A 13,294-nucleotide genomic window follows, 5' to 3' on the forward strand; every position below is an offset into this window, starting at 1 on the left:
TATTTTACTTGGTATATAATATATCGTTAGAAGGTGTCGCCTAAATTTAACTATATTTCTTATTAGATGTAGTAATAAATAAGGGATATTATAGCAGGAATAACTAAACTGGGTAGGTGGTTAATACTATATAGGCTTCAAACTTCAAACAGTAATTGTGGGTAAAATATTTCATTTCAACCACATATTGTAAACTCACAAGAAGTCAATCAAATATGATTTTATAGATTCAGATGAGCTAGAAATGGAGTTTTACGTCCTACATTTCTGCACCTTGTTAGGCTAATGAAGAAAGGGCAACAGTATGCAGTGTGCTTATTTTACCAGAACATTGACATTATCCTAATCTTTTTCAAATTTCCATCAGTAAATAATTTATTTGTAGATATCAGATGCTAGGTCAAAACTATCAATATGGATAAATTATAAATTATAAATTCAGTTTTAAGGACAAATAGAAGTCATAAGACAAATTATTTTATATTAAACTCATTATATATGTAATCTACCATCAGATTATGACAAGACATGACATATACATAGAGAGCTTGAGACAGTATATCTAACACATTACTATAGTCTTATCATTTATACAATATACAACACAATGGTCAGTTATGTTAAAATCCAAACATTTTTTTCAATGTTTAAAGTTCGATTTCATGTTAAAAATCTTAGTCTAATTGCTTTGAAAGGAAGCGAATGAAAAACCCCATATTTCTATCATGTAGGCAGCATTCAGAAGTCTTTTAAAAACAATATTAATGATAATTGTGACAAATTAAAACTTCTGATGGTTGTTATACTTTTGATGTATCATTAATACCATCTTCTTTATCTTTTCAGATGAACCAAGCCTTTTCGTTTTCAACTTCTCGATCCAGTCTATCGTTTGCGGAAGTTGTTCAACTATCCAACATGGCGAGCTACGGCCTCCCTACAAACCTTCTCTTCTGTAAACTGTGTCAAAAGATCTACAAGGAACCGAAACTATTGCCTTGTTTACACACCTATTGCCTAGAATGTCTGGACAAACAAACACAGGAGACTAACAGGGTTACCTGCTCTTTGTGTGGATATTCTATGATCTCTCCACTAGAGGGAGTCGCTAGGCTCACAACCAATATTTTCGCAGAGCGTGTGGTAAAACAGTATATCGATAAAATTCAAGAGTTCGCTAAGACTGATGAAGTCACAGCAAATTTGTCGAACAGAAATTCAGTGACTGATACAGAAATTTACGAATCTCTTGTGGAAAGAGCCAAATACTCACCGAACAGTCTGTCGTTATTTTCGATACAAAAGAGGGAGAACTCTAGTGACATCAACATGGCGTCTGCTGAAATCGGTGCAAATTCAACATCCCAAATTTCTCACCAACCTGATTTGGTACAGAGTCATACAGCCTCGGTTGATTCGAGGTATAACATGGTGGTAAAATTATCCAATCACATGGACCACAAGCTAATGGCTCTACAAGGCGAGGCACTTCGTGTTACCTACGCCATAGACTCCATCAACCAGACCATCAACGACTGGCGAGAGAATCGTTATCAATTGAAACGTAAAGTAGAAGAGAGGTCCAATATGTTACAGCATCAGATAAGACGTCACGAGAAACGACTGATGGCTGAAATTGATAATCGTTACCATGAGGATAAAATGATGAAAGATGCCGAAACTTCGAAACTGGTCTTACGTCAAAACCTGAAAGGAATTCTTCAAACTGTAGAATTTCTAAAACAAGTTCAAGATTTCGCTACGGATGATGAAATGATCAATCTTAAAGACAGACTAATGTCGTGTTCCGTGAATATCTCGGAAGTCCAGATCAGATGGCAGGAATTAGTGATGGACATACCAGACGAACCGTCCGAACATTTAATGGTGACAGACTTCGGAAAATTATCAAAATCGGAAAAATCTTCAGTTGTGTTTTTGCCAGGATCTTTGGAAATGGAGAAAGACATGAATGCAGACGAAAATGCATTTAATGATTCATTCTTCAACGATCATATATTTTCGTATACCACAAGCCCTCGAAACAGTCGTAGATTCCGTAATCGAAGTTCTCGTATGAGCGAGACCGACTTAGAAACCGATGGCAACATGAGTGATGCTTCAGTGACAGTGGATCAATTTCGTACAATGAGAGAATCTTTCAAACAAAGGCGACGACAACTTTTGGAAGAAACTGGCGAGCTCAGTTCTACTAAAGAAGAAAACTTTCCAATTCTTCAAAATCCTCTGATCAGATTGAATTCTTCCAAACGTAAAATGATCCCATCTTTTGCTGGAACTTCATCCGTGCCGTATGATAATCCTCACTTCCTGCACGACTCCCAGCTTAATTTGGAACAAATTTCTCCACTTCCACCAAATGCCTCATCAAGGGACATCACTGACAGAAATGAAATATCGGAGCAGATGGCGCACCTGTCTAACGAAAATCGCGAGGATAAGATCAAACGAATGCAAGAATTACGTGAGAGTTGGAAAAGGCGTAAAGAGTTTTTGATGAAGAATGATGGGTATATCAGTCCAAGTGCAGCAGACGGGGCCCCTGTTTTCGACTATGAAGAAAAGATAGAGGACGTGATTGAAGACACTCCAGCTTCTAGAAAACACAGTCGTATAAAACAATTACGAAATCGATTAATTATGATTCGACAACATTTCAGAACAGACACACCAACAAATTCTGCAGAAATTGAAGATGTGGAGAACATTGAAAAAATCTCTACAGCAGACGTCGTGCGTAGAAACAAACCGAAAGAAAAGAAGGAAAAAAGATGGTCTGGAATATTTCGAATGAAAGACTCGAAACGTAAAAGTTTGACGTCACAGGACAGCAAAGAGTTTGTACTCGATGAATTCGACACACAAACACTCGACGGGGATGAAATAAAAACTAATGAAAGAAAACGAACTGAATCTATTGCGTCAAAAAAAAGTGGATTAACTCGTAAAAAACTTCAACAAATGCGCGAGAGTGTGAGAAAGAAGACCCAAAGATGGAGAACGATTAATTCAGCATAGTTATAAATAAGTGATCTAATTATAGCAAATATTCATATTTACAAACAAACTGTAGAAAAGGACTTATTTGAAGTCTGGGTTGGACAGCTTAAAAACACATTTCAAATATAAAATGGCTTATTTTAATTTGTTAGTAAGTGCATCATGCTTTGTATTTGAACCTAATAATGATCTGTACAGGAAAATAGTTGCTTTGTAATTGTGTAGATATGTACTATTGGCAATATCTAAACAGGGTTGTAGTGTAAAAGATTATTTTGTATCAATAAATGTATAAAAGGGACAGTTAAAGTCACAAGTAGAGAGCAGTAGGATATAAACCTTATATTCATTTCATTCTACCAATTAGAGCCATAATAAGACAAACAATATAACCCCATTTCAGTTACAGACCAATGTCACTTCCAAACCAAACTAATAAGTCACAGAACATTGTCACTTCCAAACCAAACTAATAAGTCACAGACCAATGTCACTTCCAAACCAAACTAATAAGTCACAGACCAATGTCACTTCCAAACCAAACTAATAAGTCACAGACCAATGTCACTTCAAAACCAAACCAATAAGTCACAGAACAATGTCACTTCCAAACCAAACTAATAAGTCACAGACCAATGTCACTTCCAAACCAAACTAATAAGTCACAGACCAATGTCACTTCCAAACCAAACTAATAAGTCACAGAACAATGTCACTTCCAAACCAAACTAATAAGTCACAGAACAATGTCACTTCCGAACCAAACTAATAAGTTACAGACCAAAGTTACTTCCAAACCAAACTAATAAGTTACAGAACAATGTCACTTCCAAACCAAACTAATAAGTTACAGAACAATGTCACTTCCAAACCAAACTAATAAGTCACAGAACAATGTCAATTCCAAACCAAACTAATAAGTTACAGACCAATGTCAATTCCAAACCAAACTAATAAGTTACAGACCAATGTCACTTCCAAACCAAACTAATAAGTCACAGAACAATGTCACTTCCAAACCAAACTAATAAGTCACAGAACAATGTCAATTCCAAACCAAACTAATAAGTCACAGACCAATGTCACTTCCAAACCAAACTAATAAGTTACAGACCAATGTCACTTCCAAACCAAACTAATAAGTCACAGAACAATGTCACTTCCAAACCAAACTAATAAGTTACAGACCAATGTCACTTCCAAACCAAACTAATAAGTTACAGAACAATGTCAATTCCAAACCAAACTAATAAGTTACAGACCAATGTCACTTCCAAACCAAACTAATAAGTTACAGACCAATGTCACTTCCAAACCAAACTAATAAGTTACAGACCAATGTCACTTCCAAACCAAACTAATAAGTCACAGAACAATGTCACTTCCAAACCAAACTAATAAGTTACAGACCAATGTCAATTCCAAACCAAACTAATAAGTTACAGACCAATGTCACTTCCAAACCAAACTAATAAGTTACAGACCAATGTCGCTTCCAAACCAGAATATGGCAGCAGAACAGTGAAAACCAAAACTCCTTTAAATCAAAACAAAATCAATTCTATTACTCACCCTTTTTGCCACGTAGTTTTTTGTTGATGAAATCAAAGACATCAGTAGATTTTGTCGGTCTTATACCAAGACTTGAACTACCAGTACCAGATTTTTTTACTTTCTTTTTCTTAGTCTTTTTCATTACATCAAATAAATCTTGGTCCCCAGCCTGTTCCTTTAACTCCATTATTTTATCCAGAGACTTGCCTAAAATACATATAATTAAAGTTGATTGCCATCAATATTGGGAAGGTGGAGGAACTGATCTATCAATATAGGATCACAATTTAATTTCTTATATTTTCCAGTTAAAAAAAACTAAATAAAAAATTAAATGGAATGAGTTGTTTTGGTACATATTCAAAACGTAAATACTGTGTTAGCTGATGGATCTGAAATTCAATTAACAGTGATAGTCTACTGCATTCTTATAACACACTTAACAATTTAGGTCCTCTACCACCTCCAAGCATGGTTCTTTACTAAATTCTCTACCTACTTATTTAACCTTTTGACTGAAAAGTAGCCAGTTTTAAATAATCCAAAAAAAAAAAAAGGAAATTACCTTTAGGAATAAGTTGTATTGGTACAGGTTCAGCTTTACCCTGACCATCTTTTCCTAAACCTTGTCCAACAATATAACCCATTTTACACATCAACTTGGATCCTATACCCTGAAATAAATCAACATATTCATCACAGTCAAAACTTATAGCAATCAGCTTAATAAACCATTTCTATTTCCATCTTTCTATAACAACAATGTTTAACCACTCAAATTTAAAATACATTCAACAAATCAAATGGCTTGTTGATTCACTGGTATTTTTTATTCCATTCAGTTTGTAACCTGTTGTGAAATAGGTCAAATGTGGTCTGAAAATGTATAATCAATATAAGAGTTATTTCCCTTCGAAGAATCAAAAGAGGGTGTGATTTCCTATGTAAGTGTTAACTTTAACCTCAAATATAACATTATCAAACTCAGTAAGGTGTAAATGTTTTTTCTTTTCCTGACATAAACGATGATTGTAGAAAATATATCAAGTTCTCTATAATATTTCAAATTTCTGTGAAAATCTGACGATAAAAAAGAAGACTTATGAAATAATATCTAACAAGAACCTACCCTAGTATGTTCCTCCCATTCTCCTAATCTAGCCGTTGTTTTCGGTGGTTTCCATAGAAACACAGGTAAACAATCTTCATCCTCTGAATCAGACTTGTCTAAAGGGACATAATCCTCTTCAATGTCAGATTCTTCACTGGAACTAACAATATCAGGATCTGAAATATTAAGGGAGAATTTAAAACTTCAGACAGTATAAAACACTAAAAACAACATGACATGTTTTGTTTAAACAATTCAATCTAACAAAACTGGTTTAAAAATTTATCAAAATCAAAGGGAATCTTGATTGACTTTAACTCTAGCTGTCATCGACAATGCCCAATCTGTGACTATACAGTGACATTTTAAATAAATATTTCAACAACCACTGATATAATTACAGATATTAGTGAATTGAAACAATAGTGTATTTGTACTGTTTAAAGATAGAAAATTTGAAAGATTTCAGAAGAAAAGAGATGTTAATATAAGGAATGAATATAGATCAATAAAGATGGGTCCCTTATTTTCATTTATGACTCTGCATACATGGACATTTATGATTGGTTTCAACTCTTAATTATATGCATTAGGAACCTACGTGATAATTCATTAGAAACACCAATTAATCAATTAGTTTGCTTAATTTGACACTAAAATAATATAAGGAAACCCATCTTTAAAACAACATTGCTTTTTTATGTCAAAGTATGTAACCTTACAGGACACAACACAACTTTTTTTCCCCATTATAATTACAAGATCTACATTCATTCCTTCAATAACTATTGATAAACACAAGATTAACAATAAAATAATAAACATACCTAATGGTAGTATTTGTTCTAGTTTTAAAGTGGCTGTTTCATCATAACCATCAAATAAAACATGTAATTCTCCCTCATCATTAAAATTGTCTATAACTGTAGCTTTATACCATAAACTATCATTTTCATATAGACCTAATACTTTACTTTCTATCTTAATATTACTGAAATAATTTAATAATATATATATATCCTAAACTCAACTTAACTTCATTTAAACCAGGGTACATGCCCATTAATAAATTAGTAAAATACTAAATTAAATTCAGTAGAAATAAAAGGAGAAACAAACTGAAAATATGCACTCTTTGTTTTTCACATTAATATCTTGCAGAAATTCTTATTGAAATGTACTGAGGCCTTATTCTAAAAAACGTTAATCAATATATTTTTAGAAACTGCAATCAGAAATTAATTTTGATATTGGATCATATTTGACCTGTATCTTTACTTTGGTATGCAGTTGATGAAACAAGATATCATGTAGTTATGACAACCAAAACATTTGAGTAATAAGACAGACAGTACCTGTAATCTGGTTCCTGGTATTCCTGTAAGTCTTCTAATTTTACTGTGTAACCATGACTATTTCTACAAACAAATTACATAGAAATATATAAAACATAGTGACTAAACAGGTCATCAAGATCTTTGTACTATGATTAAAGTGAAAAAAAAAAAAAATGAAATGGAGTTAAAGTCGTACTTTTCTGCACCATGTGGGCTAACGAAGAGGGACAACGCCATGCAGGTGCAATGAGGGAAATTTTGCCAGGACAGCAGCATTAGCCTTCTCTTTTTAGATTTCCAACTGTCGAGGGATTTTTAACGTGCACAGCATGTAGCACACAGGGCCTCGGTTTATTGTCCTATCTGAACGACTGACCCTTTTTCCATGTCAGCCCCTCTTACCTGCATCACTGATTGGGGGAAACCGGGTTGAAAAATCCGAAGGTATTATCTCGACCTATGCCGGGATTGAATCCCAGACCTTCAGGTTAGCAAGCAAGCGTTTAACTCACATTAAATTGAATACATCGATGTATTGGATATAAGCCTTTTAGCATTTGCATTACAAGCTCATAAAAGATTAATTTATGGCTATCTGTAGAACTCTTCCAAAATAACAACTACTAACAATGTAAAGGCGCAAGAGTCAACAATCATTGTTTCCAGGAACAAACCCCAGACCCGCAGTCACTTTATAGTAAATTTGATCCCTTACTCAAAATAAATAAACGATAATTAAACTGACCTACATTCTTCCTCTGTAAATTTACATCTATCTTCTAGATAAAACTGACATGGTGCCATAGAACTATGGGTAGGATTACAAAACATCACTTTTACCTAAAATATTACATAGGATTATTACAGACAGCAAATATGGCATGTACTGAATTGACAAGGTTGGTTTGTAGATGACAAGTTGACCCCTGCTTCCAGCAAACAAGGTACCAAACATGCAATTACACTGAACTTATTTCAGGGAAAAAAAAACCTAAGATCTTTATCCCTTGGAAGTACTACAAGAAACAACAGCTGGTCAAAGAATTATTTATAAAACAAAAATACAACCTATAAACTACAATGAAGTGCTTTTACCACTTACATTTAGAACAATCTTATTAGTCTATAAAATTGCTGGCTATATCAACATATTATAAATATGTAAAAGCTTAGCAAAGATATTAATGAGTATATTATGCATTTTCACACCTTATACCTGTGGTTAACCACAGAGCCAAAGAAAAGATGTCTCTACTTACACTTGGAGTTTCCGTATCATCCAACATAGGATTTACTGATAATATCAAAGCATTGGAATAAACCAGACAACCCCAATCTTGTTGAAACGGGGCACGACATCGCATTCCTTCTAAACCGGATAATGTCTCATCTAGTTTCTCATTGGTTGACATGCTTCCATTCTCATTGGCTGAATCTTCAATACCAGTGTTCTGATTGGTTGAAATATCATCCGTGGTCGTGACATGATCACCCAATGCTGCCTAAAAATAGAACGTAAACGAAATATTTATTAACTTTAATACCTGAAAACACAATGACAGTCTCTTGAGCTGTGTATAATTTTATAATTTGGTAAATGAGGTAAGCTTTGGGAACTTCATTTGCTTATAACTTTTAAAAACAATGCCATATAACCCTTTTGATAGCAATGATTCAAACTCTCTCTCACTATCAAACCAACAGCATAGAACCATCCAGTTGAACCACACCAACTACTTTGACTACCAACTACTACCTAGTTTGCGATGATATCAACATCCACTGGAAGCGAACGTTAACTTGTCATCTACCAACCACTACCTAGTTTGCGATGATATCAACATCCACTGGAAGCGAACATTAACTTGTCATCTACTAACAACTACCTAGTTTGCGATGATATCAACATCCACTGGAAGCGAACGTTAACTTGTCATCTACCAACCACTACCTAGTTTGCGATGATATCAACATCCACTGGAAGCGAACATTAACTTGTCATCTACCAACAACTACCTAGTTTGCGATGATATCAACATCCACTGGAAGCGAACATTAACTTGTCATCTACCAACAACTACCTAGTTTGTGATATCAACATCCACTGGAAGCGAACGTTAACTCGTCATCTACCAACAACTACTTTGTTTGTGATATCAAACTGGAAGCGAACGTTAACCTAATTCAAACCTGTTAAATAGTGCATGCATACTCTCACTATAGTATTAAAGTATAAAAGATAAAATATTGCTGATTACCTGAAAAGCAGCGTATTCATCATCCACCCCACTCTGATCGTGACTAGAAGATGGTTGATAGGAAGAACTCGTAGATTCTAGAGATTGTAATAACATTCCTTTCTTTAACGACAACAAACTGTCTACAATTAATATCATTATAATACCTTAACTTCGCTAATCATTGAGTAAGATTTTGGTGTTTTTAATCAAGCAAATTGTGTCCTGCCGAAATATTATCGACAGCAAAGCAAAAAAAAAAACCTTGCAAATATGTTTATGAAAGTGGATGTCAACAAAATACATGACTGCATCATATCAGTACAGTATTATCTGCTATAATAATGATAACAATTATTTAAGTTTGTTACATTTATTCAACTATTTATTACCTGTAGTTAATTCAATCAGCTCCTTCAAATCATCTCGTAGTTTCACTAAATCATCATTTTCACCAGCTGCTAAGATAGCCTGTTCTACCTGCTCCAACTGAAACGAAAACATAATGTCAAAGTTGGAATAGAACACTACTAGGAATGCTAATCTAGCTATGAACATTAGTCATTAGTATTTCAGGTTAGTGGTTTAAATTGATCTGAGATTTGGCAAGATTTGATGGTTTTATTATCCAATCAGATTAGTAGATTAGTGCATTTCTTAAATACTGGATTTATCTTGGTTATCTAAGTTTTCCATATTAAGGTAAAAGCAGTGTACCAATGGTCAAACTAGCCGTATGAATTGTGCACTGTAGAAAATGTAACTGACATTTAATCGACTATGACTTACAGTACCAAGGCAAATGCAAAGCTTACTTGAAATTTTGAATTCCATGTTCACTGTTGTCAAAGAGAATTTCCTGTAAATTTATCCAATTAGCCTATATCAAGGTAATATTAAAACCATTTTGCAACAATGTACTGTTTAGTACAAGACTAGAAAACTGCAATATCAGCAATATGAGTTATATTCACTAAATTAAAGCGACAGTAAATCAGATTGGTCTAGTAACCATTTGTAATTTTCGGGGGGAATTTTATTACTTTCCGCGATAACACTGTTTTTTTTTAACATATATTTTGGCTGGGGACTTTGTTTGTAGATCTGAGAATTACCTGTGTATTGTACAGTTCAATGGAGGATTTGATGGTATTTTCATCCATCTTCTAAACCGACTAGATCAACCCGACAGACCTCCAGATTGATTGCTTTTAGTTGAATAGTTTTTAAGCTAAGTAATTCGTTGGTCTAACGACAGCGTCTTCATCTCACTGACTGCAGATCTCGAGTTAGCTGAAATCACTATGACGGATACCTACAAATTAATAGTAACGAAACGAATAAATCATGAATTAAGGGTGTGCTAAATATCATCCACTTTAGATGAAAAACTCAATATAATTTCTTTTGTCATTTAGTTTGTTCATTATTTTCCTTTCTTTGACAAATGTAATCATTGAGTTATTCTAATATTAAAAGTTATTTCTGTATTTTTTAATTTTACATGGTTCGGTGAATAGTCGCACCCAACTTCCTGTTAGCGTTTACATTCGCGAAAGTTCCATTAATTTTATCATTACCCAGTTTCGCTTTAGTTATAGTTCCTGAAACTATTTTGTGTATGGTAAAGGCCTAGATCTTTTGACAAAATGACGACAATAAATTACAGTAAATGGGATCATATAGATATTTCAGACGATGAAGATGACACCCATCCGAATATCGATACAGCAAGTTTGTTCAAATGGAAACATGAAGCAAGACTTGAAAGAATGGCCAAACAAAAAGAAAAGAGAGAGGAGTTTGAAAAGGGATATACCAGTCATAACAAAAAGATGTCTGAAATCAAAAAGAAACTCAAGGAGGTCAAAGATAAAGAAGATTTAAAAAGTGACTTTGAAAAATTGAATTTGGAATTGAGTGAGTTGGAGAAACAAGAAAGAGAGTGGAAGAAAAAAGAGGAAGAATTAAAACAGGAAGAAAAGTTGACACCATTGAATATAGATACAATTTGTAAAGAAGGGATGTCTAAAACTGTAATCAATAAAGCTCCACCAAAACCAGAAGAACTCACAGACGAAGAGAAGGCAGAACGACAGAAAACCTTCGTGGATAAACACAAAGCAGAAATCAAGAAATATGGAATGATGAAGAAGTATCAAGATAGTCAACAGTTTTTAAGTGACCATCCCTATCTTGTCTGCGAGGAAACCGCGAATTACTTAGTTTTATGGTGTATAGATTTAGAAATAGAAGAAAAACATGACCTAATGGATCACGTGGCACATCAAGTGATTGTCATGCAGTTTATTTTAGAATTGGCCAAAACATTAGAAAGAGATCCACGAAGCTGTGTTCGAGCATTCTTCGCCAGAATTGAAGTGGGAGAGAAACAGTATCAAGATGCATTCAATGATGAATTAAATGGTTTTAAATCAAGAATCAAGGCGAGAGCTAAGACGAAAATAGACGAAGCCATGAAAGAATATGAAGAGCAAGAAAAAAAGAAGAGATTGGGACCAGGTGGTTTGGATCCAGTTGATGTCATGGAAACTTTACCACAGAGAATTCGCGAGTGCTTCGAAAACCAGGACTTAGGTATGTTAAAAGAAAGAATATTAGAGTTATCACAAGAGCAAGCTGAATATCATATCAAACGGTGTGTAGATTCCGGTTTATGGGTGCCGAATGCAGCTGAGAAAACATCAAAGAAACCGACAGAAGAGGATGGTGAAGAAGAGGAGTTTTATGAAGCCGTGGAGTAAAAAGATTAAAGAGGGTTTCGTTCTCTCTTTTCTATAGTTTAAAGTTGTTGGGACACTGTGGGGCCGTTTTCAAAATTTAACATGGATTGAATCCAGATCTAAGTAATATCACTCTAACGTTATAAGTCTTCATTTTGTACCGGTAATGGCCGCTTCGCCGATTGTTCTGATATACGCCTGCACTCTTAAGTGCAAAATTCAAGAGGGCGCTTGTGTCAACTGTGAAAATATGTTATTGTGCGTCTGAATATATATATATGTATATAAAATATAAATGCTTGATGTAGTAATGAAGATGAAAATCAATATGGCAGACTTTCTTAGAATTTGACCATTGATTGAATTTACTGTTAACTAGCAGACTAGTGTAGAATTTAGTGTTTTGTGTTGAATTACTCATCTCTAAGAAAGTTAAAACTGTTATGATGTTAGTAATTTGTTTATAATGAAAATATAAAAAATTATATATAAAAAAGTTGTTTGGGACTTAATTCTGGAACCAAATAGTACGAGATATACCTCTACATCTAAACAGATAAGTCATGTATATCATTCTTGCAAAAATGACCTGAGAATGGAATTAGTAAGCATCAGCGTATTTAGGGGCCTCAGGAAGCGAATTTGGATTCAGCCTCTCACTAATGCCCCTCAGGCATTATCTATGATAATAATGAGACATCAGATAAGAAAAAGAAAAGCAGTTTTCTGATATTTATTACAGTGATGATGATTTTATGATGTTAACAGAAACTTATACAGAGTATATACACTGGTTACAATGGTAGTTGTTGTAAAAGTATATGATCAAATATCAGGCAATATTCAGATGACTACAACGCTATAAATAGTTAAATAATTAATCGTAAATGATATCTTAGCTAACTCACCATTTAGCAATAAATACTTTTCAAATTGAATAGCATATACAATTCATTTTATCAACAAGATGTAAACTAATCTTGACTAATTTCATTTCAAATTTAATGATACATTTAACAATTTTAAGTTCACAAATTCAGCCTTAAGACATGTACTAATAAGAAATTTAGCTCTGAAACCCACAATAAAAAGCTACATGAACACCATTATGCCCAGCTTTCACTATGCTGAAAGACACATGAATACAAACGATTTTACCTTCATTCCAACTAAAATATCTTTAATGGATTCATTCTTGCATTCAGTGACATTACATTAAGTTTTCTAGCAACATCACATATGAAATCAGCTTATATTGCTACTGTTATATTATTTGAGCTTTCAGAGATA

The 13,294-nt window shown here is 33.8% G+C and overlaps 3 protein-coding genes across 3 annotated transcripts; 2 read left to right on the forward strand and 1 right to left on the reverse strand.

The window, feature by feature from the left end:
- Positions 1-918: 918 nt before the first annotated feature.
- On the forward strand, positions 919-3,039 carry LOTGIDRAFT_170715 (hypothetical protein; the record flags this gene model as incomplete). The annotated part of the gene is made up of 1 exon (XM_009046553.1): positions 919-3,039. The coding sequence occupies one exon, from the start codon at positions 919-921 to the stop codon at positions 3,037-3,039; it is 2,121 nt and encodes a 706-aa protein (XP_009044801.1).
- A 1,546-nt stretch (positions 3,040-4,585) lies between these two features.
- LOTGIDRAFT_170716 (hypothetical protein) lies at positions 4,586-10,423 on the reverse strand (the record flags this gene model as incomplete). Its single annotated transcript, XM_009046554.1, has 10 exons — positions 4,586-4,782; positions 5,141-5,249; positions 5,705-5,862; positions 6,514-6,677; positions 7,042-7,104; positions 7,769-7,863; positions 8,283-8,525; positions 9,282-9,403; positions 9,653-9,749; positions 10,376-10,423. 10 exons carry the CDS (start codon positions 10,421-10,423, stop codon positions 4,586-4,588), a joined length of 1,296 nt encoding a protein of 431 aa, XP_009044802.1.
- A 437-nt stretch (positions 10,424-10,860) lies between these two features.
- On the forward strand, positions 10,861-12,494 carry LOTGIDRAFT_223843 (hypothetical protein). The gene has a single exon (XM_009046555.1). The coding sequence runs from the start codon at positions 10,910-10,912 to the stop codon at positions 12,023-12,025; it is 1,116 nt and encodes a 371-aa protein (XP_009044803.1). The 5' UTR covers positions 10,861-10,909; the 3' UTR covers positions 12,026-12,494.
- The last annotated feature ends 800 nt before the right edge of the window (positions 12,495-13,294 follow it).

Source organism: Lottia gigantea (genome assembly GCF_000327385.1).
Source record: "Lottia gigantea unplaced genomic scaffold LOTGIsca_103, whole genome shotgun sequence".
In the NCBI taxonomy this organism is placed as follows: Eukaryota; Metazoa; Mollusca; class Gastropoda; family Lottiidae; genus Lottia; species Lottia gigantea.